This window comes from Petromyzon marinus, chromosome 55 (genome assembly GCF_048934315.1).
Source record: "Petromyzon marinus isolate PM22_M1 ecotype Great Lakes invasive population chromosome 55, UKy_Petmar_22M1.pri1.0, whole genome shotgun sequence".
Lineage (NCBI taxonomy): Eukaryota > Metazoa > Chordata > Hyperoartia > Petromyzontiformes > Petromyzontidae > Petromyzon > Petromyzon marinus.
In genome coordinates, this window is record NC_133721.1 from 7,466,196 (window position 1) to 7,483,752 (window position 17,557).

At 44.1% G+C, this 17,557-nt stretch overlaps 1 protein-coding gene across 1 annotated transcript; it reads right to left on the reverse strand.

Moving 5' to 3' along the window:
- Nucleotides 1–738: 738 nt before the first annotated feature.
- LOC116954558 (polyunsaturated fatty acid 5-lipoxygenase-like) lies at nucleotides 739–11,484 on the reverse strand. Its single transcript, XM_032975154.2, has 15 exons — nucleotides 11,360–11,484; nucleotides 10,723–10,877; nucleotides 10,064–10,259; nucleotides 9,495–9,576; nucleotides 7,055–7,177; nucleotides 6,829–6,935; nucleotides 6,374–6,546; nucleotides 6,101–6,247; nucleotides 5,410–5,613; nucleotides 4,856–4,942; nucleotides 4,021–4,190; nucleotides 3,065–3,183; nucleotides 2,278–2,378; nucleotides 1,992–2,159; nucleotides 739–1,220 (listed from the first exon to the last, which is right to left on the reverse strand). Exons 1-15 carry the CDS (start codon nucleotides 11,376–11,378, stop codon nucleotides 1,041–1,043), a joined length of 2,031 nt encoding a protein of 676 aa, XP_032831045.2. The 5' UTR covers nucleotides 11,379–11,484; the 3' UTR covers nucleotides 739–1,040.
- Between the last annotated feature and the right edge of the window lie 6,073 nt (nucleotides 11,485–17,557).

A 17,557-nucleotide genomic window follows, 5' to 3' on the forward strand; every position in this document is an offset into this window, starting at 1 on the left:
GATCAAATGCTTGGGAATGTGCATTGACAGTTGGTAGTATAAAAAAATCCATCACTAAAATTAAATCATCATGAGCATTCCTCCCCCACCCCCCCCCCCCCAGGCCCAGAATGGTAGTGTACCGCTGTATATGGGCCATGTACTTACCTGCAGTAGCAGACAGGGCCGACCAGGGGCAGCAACTTGGACCGGCATGAGGGTCGCTACATTCCCCAGCCCCAAAAGCAGGGAAGGGTATAAAAGCTGGACCTCTGGACAAGCCTGGGGCCAGTCCAAAGATTAAAGCCAAAAGACTAGCTAGCATAGGACCCTGGGAACCCCTAGACCCACTGCCTTTGTAAGGGATAGGACTGAGTGGGCCAGTGGTTGGGACCCATACCCTGGCTGGGTCAGTTTCACCTCCCCTAGGTCACCCTTAATCACTGGGACCACAGCCTCTCCTCTGGCTAGGGCACAAGTCCTGAGGCCGTACCTTCCCAGGCAGTAGGTGAAGTGGCTAATGCCCCTTGAGTTAAGAATGCTATTGTTACCCTTGTAAATAAACGCGTTGCCTCTGCAAGTCATGTCCACTCGCCTGGAAACCCACTATAGCGCCACAAGTGGCAACTATGTTTAAGCTAAAAAAGCTAAGGCGCAGTAGCGGTGCCCTAAAAAATCCATGTGAGATGGCAGCCCAATCTACAACCGAAAAAGAGATAAAACACAAGCTATGTAAAATAGCACATCTGCCGAAATAAAAAAGGTTTATATTTTTTATTTTTTTTCATTTTGCAACGTGCACATAAGACAGTTCAAGGTACAACACGGTAAAGGAAATATTGGCACTGCATAGCCATCTTAAATCTACCATGGCCCCACACATAATTGAGAGTTTGCATTTAGCGCAAGGTTTTTTAGGACAAAAATGTTCAAGCTGATGGAAGTTTGCATTGCAAATTGAATTTTAAAGCAGCCTCCATTAGAAAAATTTGATCCCTTGGACACACAAGGCTAAGGCAGGAAAGCACAGCAAATCTAAGCCTCTGGTTTGCCCCCATCATTTAGATTGTGATGCTGTTGGCCACCTTGTCAGGCTTCAGGTAGGGATACTTGATGGGAAGGGTCTTGTTTCTTTCAACAATGGATTTTGTAATCACCTCGAGGTCGGATTGGTATTCTTGCATGGCCTTGAGGGCATCTGGGTTCTGGAAAGGTTCATCTGGGAAAGTTCCAAGGGTTTTCTGCACGCATTTCATGAAAAAAAACAGACACCATTCAAGACATTGGTTGACCCCCTTGTAATTAGGTCAATAGAAGTTCCATGCAGCAGGAAGAGGTTGCTAAATCATGGATCAAGGTTTTAAAAAGGATACGGTCTTTATAAAGGTGACCGTTGTATAATGGTTAGTAGACTGGATTCAACTAAGACGTGGGTTTGAAGTCTAACCTTCCAGTGCAGCAGCTTCAAAAATCACAGCATTATATAGTATACAACTTGCACAAGTTGGCCCATCAGAAGATCGTGGATTGGGTAAAGTGTTGGTACACTCACCTCCAAGATTAGTTATGCATGTTAGCCACTAGGCAGGGTTCAGTGGCTGCCCTTTCAGGACAATCATACCTAAAAAGGTCATCGTAATCTTTTAAGCCATGAACTGGCTGTAAATGTTGCAATTTTGTGCCTGGCAATCTTTTAATTGGTGGAAAGCCCATCACCAGCACTGTCCTCCACGATTACCATTTAGATTAACATTAACTGTCCTGCCTAGGCAGCCGACCACTTGAGCTACACCCATTTCAAACCTTTATAAATGGTTTTCCTTTAGAGGCCAGCCAGCTTTTCCCGATGACGATCACTTATGTACAAATTACAATGCTTGGATTGCAACACATCTACACGAATTTACCAAGACCCAAAGAACAGGAATTCCTGCAGGTCACGAAAGCTCTAAGTCTGGATTTAGACCGACGTAACCTTAATCCGCATTGAAAATGCAGGAACAAGCACCTACCTCTGCAGCACTGCGGCTAAGCACCCAGGTGATTGCCATGGAAACGCAAGACACCTGCACATCAGGTAGTGTCTGCAGGATGAAGGGCATGTCCACCACACCCTTGGTGGCTGGAGGTGGTTTCCTCATGGCACTGGGTGCATTTGGGATCCATGCATAGAAGTCAAACTGCAGCACATGGTAGGGGTGGGAAGAGCATTTTTCTTATACTACAAAGTCAGCAATAAACCGAACACCACTTTGCAAGGGCTTTCGTTCAAAAAACAAACATCCGAATATACATTACCTGGCCATAGTTGACGGCAGAATGCTGGGCAGAGCACAGGAACACCACCATGGTGAGGAATTCACTCAACTCTGACACACATGTGAACTTGGTAGGAAATCCTGCAGCACAGAACCAATGTTAAAAGGAGCAGCGAGCGATGAAGTTGCGTTAAAAACAATGCTTGGACGGTAAAACCTGCAAGCTCAAATATCCCCTCGTTTGAAATTATAGCAATTGTCTTGCTATTGACGAGAGCAGTGGTTCTTAGCCTGGTTCAGGGACCAGTGGTCCAAATACCAATCCAGAAATGAACAGAATGTCATTGATATTTATTAAATTAGTTGATATTAGGGTAAAGCATTCCAAGATCTAAATGCCCTTCAAAAATGTGAATAGCCGCACGAAAAAAGTTATGGTAATGCAGTTTGTTGTATTACTGGCATTTAGATAATTTAATTTTTTGTCACTAGGGCTGGGGACCATAGAAACCTTTGCATTTGGCAGTGGTCCATGGGCCAAAATAAAAAAGTTGATGCATGGCGTCTTGGTGGCTTTGTTAGCACACTGGATTTGCTATACAGAGGATGCCTGCAAGTTCCTGGCAAGTCATGGGCATACATTTAACATTATGTGGCCAAGAATGGTAGGATACACCAGTTGGCCGAAACCAGGTTGCAACCTGGTGTAGTAATGCATGTCCATCCTCACAAGTGGTCTGGCCAGCATGGTAGGGCATTCAATGACCTGGCAGAAAACCCCTTCCTCCTGCAAGTGCTAAGACATAATTGCAGGGCTGCTTAATTACCATTGGACGGGTTGCTCAGTAAGGCATGGTTGATGTCGTCAACGAATGCTTGAAGTTCAGCGTCACCTTTCACGTCTTCGTCACTTTTGTAGAAGATGGCAAGTATCTTGTCGACAAACCTGCACAACGTAATGGTGCTTTTAGTTAAGATGAATGCCACAGGAACTAAAGCGACCTTAGTCTCATATCAAGTTCAATAAAAGGAAAATTTTTGAATTGTGGTAGTGTTTAAAGTCCCTTGTATCATTCCTAGGATAACAAATATACCAAGTTGGGGAAAATACATCTATTTACCCGGGGGTAGGCAGCATCATGTCATTAAATCATTATATTAAGCTTGTGGCTGCAGGAATCCACTCGTTGGTTCTTTCGTTAAAGTCACGTAGGCGACCCACCAACAAAGCCAACGTTGCTCCCTTTCTCTCGATGTGGCGGTGGCTCGTTTAGCAGACTAACTCGCTGTGATGTTGTGCGCGCATGCATTTCCTATTGCACGCGTCAATCCCCTAGGTGGTGGATACACCGTCACTACATATTGAAATGCTAATTTCTGACATTACAATAGCTACCTCCTCAGGTCTGTCATGGAGGTGCATCACCCACATCAGTTCCCATCTTTGGAATTCTTACTCGCTTAGGCAGAAGCTCTCGCCCCCCTCCCCCAGCTGTATATATAGGACTTGTTTCAGCAGCCTGTTTCTCACTCACACCTGAAGACGATTGCAACGTCTCGATCTTAGTTTTTCTACCTACATGACTTACCGAAAGAACCAGTCAGAAACCCTGTCTTGAAAGGGAGGAAATGAAGTCAAATTTAGTGTTGACTCATAAATTGGGTCTCAAATTTTTTATATATCTGAACTGCCTTTGCAATTGGTTGCACGTGCCCACCGATAGCACTTTCATCATCAGGCACATAAAAACCACTGGCACCAGCGTATAGTAGGTCTGGTTACTTGTGAATGGTCTTCCAGATGCTGCAGGCATCATCCCTGTAGTAGTAGCTGGGCAAGTCACCAACACCTCGATCTGCCACATCCTTCAGGATGCACAGATGTCTGTAGGTGAGCGCCTTCAAGCCCTTGCCACCAAGCTTGAAATGGCCACCGCCCCCAATTGACAGCGCCTGCACAAGTACATTTCAAGATCGTGTCATTCGAAGCCTTACCATTGAAAGACAATGCAGTACTCGGACGTGTCGATATGCATGGCGATGCAAAAGGAGCCAAAAGGTGGCAACTTTCAAAGTTGGGTCAGTCATTGGAAAATTGCATTAAGGTATTGAGGGTCAATAGGGGAAGGAGAGATTAACCATGGTCACTGTATGGGCAACTATAATTTAAAATGGTAGCCGAAAAGTTGGAGGACAGGTGTAACAAAAGCTTGCATCCTTGCTATTAAAACTATTGGATATAGTCAGTAGGGACAAAGCAAAATGAAATTAAAGGAGCAGGTTGAAGTACTTGCTGGTATCGTGTGCTTAAAACTTGGAAACGTGCACAGAATCAGGTAGATGCACGCTTGGTATTATACCAGGATGTTAAGAGCGAGCAATGTCAAACACCGCATTGGAAAGAATATTAGGACGATTGAGTTCCTGTAAATGGATTGTGAACATCAAGCAGCTAAACAATGGAATGCATTGGAGGATATCCAGGAGATGAGCAATGACAAAATCAGCTCAAGCAGCAGAAGTAAGATTGTTGGATTACAAGATTGCCTCGGAGGCTTTGATGCCGTGGCTTAAGTGGCAACTCATTTCAAAAGGCTTGTAAAAACCACAACCCTCACCTGATCCACAAAGGCTCCTGTGCCCACAAGCTGCGTCCGTGCACGCACGTTGATTTCCAGGGTGAAGCGCAGGTGGCGATATAGGAGCTATGCGTAAGCAGGTCAGAAAATCAAATGACCATGTGTATTAGCTGGCAATACGCTTAATTTAATTAATGTTACTTTAAGAATGCACTTTCAAGTCCTTAAAAGGAGAGGGCAAGTCCTGTGCACAAGGCATTTCATGTCTTGGTACATATACATTTCCTCAGTTATGTACTTGGATAAAGGTTTACTAGAAAAGGAGAGTCACTACATTCTGGAAGGATGGTTCCACACAACCCACAAGAGTAAAAATTTACCGTCACAAAAATGACCAGAGTATTGGGCAAGATCTAAGAATCCAGAGACCACATCTCCCGTCAAAGAAGCCCTGTTGGTTGACAGGCAGTACAAGGACTGCCAGGATGGTGACGAGCACCACATGCATTTAAAAAATACAAGCTAGCAGTGGATAACTGTGTCACTAGCAGTCTCCCATGCGATAAACGCCAACATTAAAACCATGGATTTACCTTATGGACAGGATGCATTGTAGACAGCTGCCGCAAGGTGGCCATGGTGAACACCTCGGCCAGCAAGTGGGTCTTGAGCAAGTGCGTGGAGATCTCATGGATCTGAAAGTCCATGGAACGAACCCACATCTTGGCCAGCATCCAGTCGTGCGCAGAGTCGCTCGGCAAGAAGATGGGGTTATCCGCCGATGGCTTTTGCTGCAGCTGTGGATGCATGGTGGTAGGAGCAGCAGAATATTGTTTGTGTAAAGCTACAGTTGTTCGTACCGAAGCTTGCTATGTCCGATGTTTTCATTGTCTCATGTACGACATGGTTACTAGAATGAATAGATTAGTAGGTACTTTGAGTGTGTACCTGTTGCCAACTTTACAAACTGTTATTTATACGTTTGTAAAAACAAAAGTTTTGACTATCACTTTGTCTATGATTGCAGTACATTTGGCCATGTACGTGCCAAACTACACAATGCACCCAGGACTGTTATTGTACAGTGGATGAAACGATTAGGGTAATTTGGTCTTTACTAATACCCACAAGCCAATGCAGGAATGCCATAATTACCCAACCCACTGGCAAGGGGAGAGCTAGTGACATCTAGGGCAGGAGTACACAAGTCGGAGATGTGGTCCTGTTGATAACAAAAGTTACCATTGCCAGGATGCTAGCACGAGCGCAAAATGCACAACTTGCCTGTATAGCAATAGGCAGCAGCTGCCCTTGTTTGTTGACGTAAAGCAGGCACATGGGAGCTGCTAGGTAGAAGGGCTTGGAATGGTTGAATGTATTGCCAGGAATGCCATCAAGGCACTGGTAGTCCACAATGTAGACATTGCCGTGCTGTGAACATGCACACAAAACAATCCCACAGGTCATCACCACTGTAGTGATGCGCTTAAGCTATGGTCTGCACAAGGTTATTAGGGGCAAGTTTCAAATTAAAACATTGGGAGATCTTTACAGCACCTTGATCTCGTCTTCAAGGGAGCATTCACGGACCAGGCTGCTCTTCACCATGTTCGTGGTGACAGGGAAATTCTCAGGCAGCTTGGTGCAGCGTTTGATGAGAACAGGGTTGACGCCATTCATGAATTGGTAACCGAAGAACCAGTCCTGATCCCAGTGGTGAGAAATATACTCTGCACAACGGGAGATAGCAGAAAGACGTGGAACAGATACCACATACAGGGCTACAATTTAAAACCGCAGGTCAGTTGTGTACATGTACACCATTACTTCAAATTAAGTCTCGCAATCAATTATAAAAAAAGGGTATGGCAAGCTACTGGAGGGGACGGTGTGGCGCCATTAATTTCCACAAAGTAGGTGAAAAACCAGCAGGATCGGATCTTAGATGTAATCATGGAGTCAACCCTAGACTTAGTTGACCACTCAAACCATAGCTACCCCACCGTGCACACCTGCAATTTCACTCTTGACCCTTGTAAATAAGCGACGGAAGTCTTCTATCTTCGTCCAAGACATGCCATCGAGGTTCATGAACACCCTCAAACCCAAATCTTGCACACTAAACGACAAGTACAAAAGTGCAGTCAGACCGATTAGGGACATTTGAAAAGAATTCAAAGGTAGCAACATGTCTAACAAAATGGTAACAGTAGTGTGGCAAACAAATGGTGTCTTTACCTTTGCAGAAAGGACAAGTTGAAATCGGCACTTTTCTCATCATCAAAACGGGTGTCGCAGGGCAAGTCAAGGAAGGATTTGCTGTCGACTCCAAGGGGAAGCCCAGCCTGCCATTCTAGCCACCTGTAGAAAATCAAACACAGGCCGCAATAGTTTAGGTGTCAAAGCCAGGGTTTTTGGTACACACCGGTCACTACAATATGGGTGGCAAAATTAGATTGCCCATTTTTGTATTCGGCAGCTGGCCAACGGTCACGATTCCAGAATCGAGTGTAATAATAAAACCCAATTAGGAAGGTGAAACAGATTAAGAGCACACCATTGAAAAGAAACGGTGGGAAAACGTAGTTCCACCTCTTTACGCATTCTGAATCACCCAGTGTTGGATATATAGGCCTGTTCCAAAATTGCTATTAATAATTGCCAGTAATTTTTTTAAATAAATTCTGCTACAAGGAGCAGCCAGAAGGAGATAGCATAAAGGCCATTAAAAATAAATAATAAACTGCAGGACAAAGAGCGGTTATGTTACCTGCGAATCTCCAGAGTGCCAAAGAATGGCTCAAATTCCCAGATAAAGTTAAAGCTTGGCTATAAGAATAAGTCTATATTATTGCTTATTATATGTCAACCTAATTTAAGCCACGCATTGTATCTTCTATGTACGTGACTTTACCAAGAGAACCAAAGTACACGAGTTCCTGCAATCACGAAAGCGCAAGTCCAAACTAAGCTATATATCCAACCTCCAGATGAAATCGGAAATAACTACAAATCTTGGTTGAACAAAACCAAATGATATTTGAGCGACGTTAAACCGAGGGCTAGCCAGAGAGAGAAAGAACCTCCCGGCCACCTTAGTCTTCCCACAGTGCAGGATAACAGGAATTTAACACCAGAGCGAGGAAATGGCTTGTTGCAAAGACGGAGCCATCTGTACCCCATGGATGAAGAGATACCTTGGGGCGGGGGACGGTGATCAATGGATACAGATGTCTTGATGGGATGACACACACAAGCAACGCCCCCCCCCCCTCCCACTACCCAGAGCGGAGATTTTTCGAATGTAACTGCTCAACCAGCATCTCGACAGACCAGTTCAACAAGGCACAGCAAGTTCAATCGGTAGATCAGCTCAAGAGCTACTGAGGGCAGCGAGTGGCAGGCCGGGGGTGGCCCCATGATCACAGGATGGCAAGGGTCGCCGAGTAGCGATGTATAAACGAGCGCGAGTTGGGAGCTGAAAGACGAAGTATCGCTCAGACTTGTATTTCTACATCAAGTGCCAGCGGCCACGCGTGTGCTGGCTCATTCAGCAGCGGAAAGAGCCTTTATCTGCTAGCATGAGCAGCCAAGCTGACACCGACCAAGAGAACAAAGCCGTTCGTATCACCCTCCCCCATCTCAGACGCACCCCCCGGCATCTGCTTCAAGAAGACGCTCATATTGGGACAATCAAGAAGTGTGACATTCCAAAGGGGGCACATTAAATATCAACGGATTGTGAAGAACATTGTTGCCATCGAGTTACAGGGATACTGCTACTTAGTATTTGAGTCGTTCGTTTTTTTTAATTGCATGATGTTGCATATGGATCAACGAATGGGTGCAGTAATGCGTGGCTAATTTCCAGTGTACGAATTTGCATATTATAGGGTTAAGGTTTGTGTAGAATAGCATGCATGTTTAACGACCCTCTCACCAGCTGAGCTCGCGTTAGGCAGTGGAATTAATAACATGTGCCGTCGCCAAAGCGAAACAACGCAATCATTGACGGTTAGTGTTGGTACTGCATTGATAATTCCAAGCCGAGAGTTGCATCTTTTAGAGTTAAGGTTTAGTTAGAAAATAAAATTGATTAACGCAGAAGTGGTTGTACGTTTCTTTCCTGTTTCAAGCATAATAAATACTATCTACAAGAACTGTATTCTGCGTTGAGATATGAATTGACAAACCATAATACACTCGGTAAATTGTAAAGCGAGAATAATTGTACTGCCGAGTGTTAATACGAAATTAAACGAAGCAGAGTTTAATCCGGCCTACTTACAGCACACCTGCATAACTTAATACGACTAATTGTATGATCCCGATTGATAACCCGACCCTCGGCAGCAATGCGGGGCCTAATTATCATAAAGGCTCGCATTAGCATAATCACCCCCATTTGCATACATTAATACGATTATCCCTAGATTTAGCATAATTCTCAATTAACAATTTCTGATAATTACATAATTTTCCAAATGTAATTTAAGTTATTATTTCAAAATTTTCATAACCGACATACAAAACCAGAACACAGTAGACAATTCCAACTAACCTTGGCTGTTTCTAGATATTTTTTGGCAAAGTGTGACAGCAAGTCTAACAGTGTATTCGTAGCAATTTGCAATGCAATTGGACAAGCACGAGACCATGAATAACTTGTGCCTCAAACCTCAACGAGTGCCGTCTCGCAGACAATTCCTCAGCCCTCTTTTCCTTTAGTTGAGCCAAGGTCTCGTGCTGTGGCAGAATACCTGCAATGCGAAGGGTGGAAGCAAGTGCAAAACATGCGTCTGGTAGCCACAACACCGAGTTGAACGTACCCAACAACTTGCAAAGTCAAATTCTAGCTTTTAAGTTACATTGTGGGCGAGAACTGTTGCGCAGCAGAATTAAGGATCACGTGGAGGTCTTGACGGCCATGTGGACAGCATTTGAAAAAGGCCTGAACACAAGTGATTTTGCCAACTGTTCAGGGATGTAGTTCCACATGCAGACAGGAGTATAATTAGAGGGGAACCAAATTAAGGCGTCATCTTTCGTTAGCCGATTGCACAACCTGGGTGGAATTGTGGGAAATCAGTAAGAAAAAGGGATAGTGCAAGAGATACGTGCCACCTCAAAACCACAAGGAACCTTGGTTTAATGCTAGACCATAAGCATTTAATGGAATTGTACCATCTCCATGTGTGTAGAGACCAATGCAAAAAAAATGGCGATCTGCCAACACCCACATCTTACCAAGCCCCTCCCGTAGCTCCATGGAGCCCTGCTCGAGCCAGTGGTTGGCAGGGAACCGGTGCACACGGCCACCCGGAGCGGCGACCTCCACGTAGCGGCAGAACCACGAGTCGTTCACCAGGAACTCCTCCTTCTCCAGACGAACCATTCGGATGTCGCCAATGTCAAGCTTGCTTGGAATGCTGTAGATGTCAATCTGGCCATAACATCAAAAAGGATCCTAGATGTCAGACCTAATTTTGCTCGAAAGGTGAACATGCACATGAAGTGTTAGTTTCAGGTATTACAAAGGAGAAATTGCGTCCATCCCCCCCCCTTCCCCCACCAGCCAAAAACAGCCCAAGGCAACACTGCACATTCAAACCACAGGGTCAAGAGTATTGCCCATGCATGTACTTGTTTCATCGCACTTTCAACAGAAGAACGAGATTACATTCAGCACGAATGCGCTCTTCAGGAACCCACCGATCACTGCAGCCTATTCCACAAGCCGTTCATATCGTGGTGGTCACCCATCCAAGCACTGCCCAGGCTCGACCCATCCTTGGCATGCAATCTGGCATTTGCCAGGCAATTCAGTCAGAAGCTAGGACAGAGCAAGCTGTAGTGTGTAGTGCTTATTCCCACAAGCCGATTAGATACACAATGAAGCTACTCACCGCCCCAGGGCAAAGGTCCGGTCCGAAGTGGTCCAGAAGCTGCCTATTGCTTTGGCCTGCCGAGCCAATGATCGTTGCATACACGAAGTTCATGGTGCCCGAGAACGGTGTATCGCCCGTGGCTACCGTCAGCTTGTACAGAGTCTCCACTTCTCCTGCAGCACAGCAAGACGGGGATGGGGGGGGGAGAATGGGGGTAAGAGCATTTGTCAAGGGCAAACGCGCAAACAGCTTTACACCCCAGTACCAGCGGTCGCTTTTCAATTGATTATGGACGAGTCTACACCATCGTAGACTAGAAAAACCTTTTTTATTAAAACATCGGGAATAAATAAACAGGCCCACATACGCCGACCTAAAAATGATTTAATTGCTTGCGGTGTGCCATTTCAATCAACCTAGCAAGGAGTCCGCTAATATCGTTAATACAAAACCAAGAACACTACACACGGATGGTTTCATAATCGGCGATCTGCACACTGCCATTTTATAGAAAAAATATAGAGGGAATAAAATAATCCACGTCTAGCGAATTCAAGCGACCAAAAGGAAGCATCTTATTAAAAAGGATACACTTCGAATACGGACAGCAAATCACCACACAGTTAAGATTGAACAAGGCACGTTTCAGACAAACCTGCTACACCTTCCAGCATGATGACGCTTCCACACAACCACAGGCACCCAAATTAACTGCCCGCTACAACCAGACCAGTGAACACCACCGCACAATGATGCACTGCTCACGGCCCTGTGTTACCGAATCTGCTTTTATATCCTTAGGACTGGAAGAGCCCAGCCGAGAAATCGTTAATGTGAGGCGTGTCCCTTATTGCCATCATTTCGGCGGTACAATAGAACAATAGTGATCAGTAAATAATGCAGGGTGTAGTGCACGTGGACAAATGAATCCACTTATCGATTGACTATAGTAGAACAATATCAATTGACTCATTACAATAGAGCAGTGATCAGTGGATACTATAAGAAGTGCACGTGGACAAATGAATCCACTCAAGGCCGTAATTATAATATATATTGGGACACACACTCCCCCCCCCCCCCCAATATTCAAATATGCTCAAAATGTCCCCCCCAATATATTGTTACAAAAATAATTGCTACGCTATGTAAATAAGAACAAAAATTTGCTAAACCTTGGCTACAATATCAGGAATTGTCTTCATATAAATCAATGCATAGATTTGTTTATATGATTGTGTTTGTAGTTGTACTTTATTAATCCCTAATCTCTGCCATTACATAAAATGAAACAAGAAATGGTAAAAAAGTAAAAACAGAGCGATGTAATACAATACACTATTAGACATTGTAAAAAATTAATTAAAAGTCCATCCAATGTGTTCGTGAATTTTTTTTAGATTTCAGGCAGGAAATGAGTCTTAAAATTTAGATATTATTTCTGGGTTGGGATCCCCAGACACCCTGGAATATTTGGTCCCCCCCAATGTTGACTCCATGGCTACGGCCTTGAATCCACTTAGTAATTGACTCATTACAGTACTTTAATTGAGCTCCACTTTTGACAACTCTGAAAACAAGGATATTTAACTGGCAGGTGGCAGTGATTTTGTGTCTGGCCTTGTGAGTGTTAAATATGTTTATATCTTTTTCGATTTAAAGCTTTCGTGACTGCAAGGATTCATCTTCTTTGGTTCTTTCGGTAAAGTCACATAGAATGAGAATAAAATAATAAAATAACAATAAAATTCTCACGACGTTCCGGCCACAACGCAAGCGGCCGTGTTCAAGTGAAAGGTACAGACCTGTCGGGACGACAGAGCTTCAATGAACGATGTTAAGATTCGTAGCGACTTTTAAGCTGGTTGGGAGAAGTGAGGCACCTTGACAAAGGGGTTTACATATCAAATAGCTGAGGGATTAGCTTGTGACTGGTCACAGGAATGGCTATGTTAAAGTCAAAACCTACACATCCACAGAGGCAACTAGTAATTTAGCATTGAAATAGCTAAGGGATTAGCTTGTGACTGGTCACAGAAATAGATGTTAAAGTAAAGGCCTACACATCCACAGAGCTTCAATGAACGCTGTTAAGTTGCCTCTGTGGATGTGTAGGTTTTGACTTTAACATAGCCATTTCCGTGACCAGTCACAAGCTAATCCCTCAGCTATTTGATATGTAAACCCCTTTATCAAGGTGCCTCACTTCTCCCAACCAGCTTAAAAGTCGCTACGAATCTTAACAGCGTTCATTGAAGCTCTGTGGATGTGTAGGCCTTTACTTTAACATCTATTTCTGTGACCAGTCACAAGATAATCCCTTAGCTGTTTCAATGCTAAATTACTAGTTGCCTCTGTGGATGCGTAGGTTTTGACTTTAACATAGCCATTTCCGTGACCAGTCACATGCTAATCCCTCAGCTATTTGCACAAGCTAATCCCTTAGCTATTTCAATGCTAAATTACTAGTTGCCTCTGTGGATGTGTAGGTTTTGACTTTAACATAGCCATTCCTGTGACCAGTCACAAGCTAATCCCTCAGCTATTTGATATGTAAACCCCTTTGTCAAGGTGCCTCACTTCTCCCAACCAGCTTAAAAGTCGCTACGAATTTTAACATCATTTATTGAAGCTTTGTGGTCACGACAGGTCTGTTCCTTTCACCTGAAGATGGCCGCTTGCATTGTGGCCGAAACGTCGTGAGAATATTTTTGTGTTATTTTATTATTTTATTCTTATTCTGCGTGACTTTACCGAAAGAACCAAAGAAGATATGTTATATCATTCCTATTAGCGGCTCGAGGTTGCATCACGGGACATTTATTTTGAGTGGGCAGACTCTGACTTCATTTTAGCCAGCACTGGTCCGAGAATATACGCGGGATTAACAACCAGCGTGGATGGAGGGTGGAGGGAGGGGGATTTGTGGAGGGAGGGGCGAGGGTGGAGGGAGGGGCGAGGGTGGAGGGAGGGGCGAGGGTGGAGGGAGGGGCGAGGGTGGAGGGAGGGGCGATGGTGGAGGGAGGGGCGAGGGTGGAGGAGGCGGTTTCCCATGGGCACGCACGAAGCGCGGCTCAGCGAAGTGGGATACGGGTGGCGTATTCATGCAGACGTGCATGGTGACGTCACAATCACCACGCACTTATTCACCCGTGTCAGCCAGTCAGGCAGCAATATTTTTTTCTCATATTATGTGGGAGGCTTTTTTATTGAAACCAAGGGGCCATATTTTTCTCAACAAAGCAATTTCTCCAATTTCGACATCACTTGCATGGAGACGCCTGGTGTGTAATGCAATGCAGTAGATCATCGATTACCCGGTGGCTTTGGGGGGGAAGAGGGCGCTGGATTTTCAAAAACGCCACATGACATCATTATGTAAGAGCATATTTATCACATTTTTTGCTAAACATTTTTTAAGGTGTTGTGTACAGTATACATATTTTTTTGTTATTTTTTATGTTTTTACGAGATGAAATTGCCATGAACATACAAATAGACAAAACAAATCCTACTTTAAAAAGTTCTTGTATTTACTGTACCATATGTAGCCGGTCCGCCCTGTCCCCTCTCCTTCTGTCGTGAATCCTTGCGAGAGGGGACAGGTCGGATAAATAGACAACAATAAAAGTAATAAAGTTTGGAGGTGATGAGTAGAGATTGCGTTGTGCTCTGTCCTCCGGAGAAGTGGGTGACTCCACAACGAGCCCGGGCACCGAGGGTTTGTGAAACGGCAAGAGTTTATTTCAAAAGTTTTCTTCAGAAGGGCAATTGCACCTCTGCAATAGCGATCATAGACACCCTCCACGCCAGAACACCGCAGCTGAATTCCTCGGCATCAAGTCCACCCAAATCGCAATCATGGTGATCATATTGAACAACATTTAACTTACATATTATTTAACAAACATTTCACGAGAAACATTTTAATATCTAACATCTGCCCCAAACATCTGTTGCGCCTTTTACATCCCCTGATAAGTCTGCATAAACGAAATATACTTAAACAATTATTAATTCAATTTTAATATAAATTATATTTACAAAATGTATATTTGAGAAAATCATATTTTACGGATAATAAACATGTGAAACAAGTATTTCTTATACCCAAATGAGGAATGCAACCTTTGCCAAAACAACTGCCCAGCTCATCCCATTAGCTAAATTTTACAATTAAGCTCGAAGTCAGCCATTCTGCGCCTTCCAAATGAACAGCGCAACACAATAACACCATACTTTTTGGTTCTTTCGGTAAAGTCACGTAGGTAGAAATATAATAGATCACGACGTTTCAATCGCAACACAAGAAATCGTCATCAGGTGAGACAACTACGGCAAGAAAAAACTGCTGAAGTAGGCGAGAGAGTTGCTGTGGCATGAGGTTATATAGGTATCGGCGGCAGGGGGAGAGAGAAGGGGGGGGAGAGAGGGGGCGGGGCAGAAAGTGGGACCCCACAGCAGCACCTGAGTCACCGGTGGAGAGATCCCAGACAGGTACAGAGAGAGAAAGAGACACAAGGAGTCAGAAATAACAGCTGACATAGGCAGGGAGGATGGAAACATCACAGTCGGTTAAGACTTTATCTGGTAAATGTCGTCCTTCCAATGATTGCCAACAATATCATCACTAATTCGACTTCTTTTATCGATTCGAACAAGCAGCGCTCTCTAAAACCTTCGGCCGCTTGACCACCCAGATTTTATGGTCTTCCAAAGATCCACAAAGAAGGTATCCCGCTCCGTCCTATCATCTCCACCATTAACTCACCCACCCACAAACTGGCCAGATTTCTGTCTGAGACCCTGCTTCCTTTCACTGGCAAGACCACCTCAGCTGTACTTAACTCAGCTCATTTGGTTTCTCTCGTCAAGGACATCTCACTGTCTCCAGATGATTTACTTGTCAGTTTCGATGTAGTCACCCTGTTCACCAAGGTACCTGTACCTGATACCGTTGCAATCATTGAAGACTTGGTCCAACAGGGACAGAATCCAGATGTACCAACTTTGGTAAGGCACTGCCTTACCAACACTTACTTCACCTGGAATGGTACATTCTACAAACAAAATGAGGGTACCCCAATGGGTTACCCATCATCGCCAGTGGTAGCTAATGTTTTCATGGAGAAATTTGAGACAGATGCCATCCAGACATCCACCCTACGTCCTTCCTTGTGGAAGAGATACGTAGATGACACGTTCCATCATCTGGCCACATGGCCTGCCAGCACTGAACCAATTTATCAACCACATCAATTTCATACACTCATCTATCAAATTCACCATGGAAGTGGAAAAGGATGGCAAGAGAGCGGCTGGGTGTTTGCCAGTCGACGGCGGAGCTGCAGGAGGACGCGACCGCCATCGGGTCATAGTTCATACTTCATCGTTCCATTTATTTGGTATATCCCTGTGAGCCATTCGGCTCTTGAATCGGGTGCAACCACAACAAACAAAAACAAAAACATGAACAAGAAAACATCTTAAAGTGACTATGTGACTGTACAAACAGAAAATCCAGGAAAAAAAACATCAAAATATTCCTGAAATAGCACCGTACACCAATGCTCTGTGCAAAAATCCCAGTGGGATGCAAGTCAAACAACAACAACAACCACAAGACAACTGAGATTAAGGCCATCAGTCTACTTCTGTACTACAATAAACAAAAACATGGCCAAACCAAAAAACTTTTCGAAATCACCAATACAAAGCCATGAATACAATATAACAGTGATCATACGGACTGTGGCCGAATTTTTTTACAATAAACTACATAAATAACATATAACACACAAACCCTAGAGCCATAGCTGGCTGCATGAGTCACTCCACAACAACAGGAGCATCAGTCAGAGTATCACATTTTTCAATGCACCTTTAAGATCAGCACACTAAATCAAAATACAGATAATACTTTGCAGCGGTCATCCGGAGCGAAACATTTTATTTTATTTTAGGCCACTGAATAGCAGTGGCAGCTAGGAGTGTACAACTCCTCCAGAGCAGTTCTGAGTGAAGATCTCAAAGGTAGTGATTCAAGTTGCAGTTTATTGGCAATAGCATTCCAGACCGTGGGGGCATCAATAGCAAAATCCCTTCCTCCGGTTTTTGTACGGCAATAGGGAATGTGAAGCTGGTAAATGAGCGAAGACCTGAGGTCAAATTTGTTCTTTGAAATAGAGAGGAGATCCAGTAGGTAGTCTGCGGATTTTTTTGTAAGTACATCGTGAATAAATAAGATCTAGTGCACAAGCCGTCGAACATTAAGAGATGTTAAGTTTGACCCAATGTAGAGATCACAGTGGTGAATCCTATATGGGCAGTTTAACACGTAGGCCCATATAGGTCCTTAATTATTATGAATTATTATGGCCCTATATGGGCAGTTCAATGCAAATTTTAAGCCCGAGTGATAGATGGAATCAAGCTTGAGATAGGTCGGTAGTTATTGGGATCATTTTTAGGGCCCCCTTTGTGAATTGGACGGACATAGGAATGTTTCCTTTCTAGAGGAACTGATGCTTCTTTGATGGACAGGTTGAAAATATGGGCTATAGGTTTGTATATTAGGTGACCAACTGTTAGTAGAGCAAAGACGGGAAAACGATCTGCTCCGGTAGAGGAGGACCCTTTGAGGTAGGACAGTTGTTTCAGCACATTACTTTCGTGGATTTGCTGGAAACTAAATTCGTTTAATGTTTGGACAGGGGTGTAGGAATTTGCACGAGCAGTGGTGACTCCCAATCCATGATCAAAAAAGGTTAAAAATGTTAACTATTTTTTTGGGATCTGAAAAATATTCCCCATTTCGGTTAAGCTCAACGGGCAGATTGTCTGTTTTGAATGC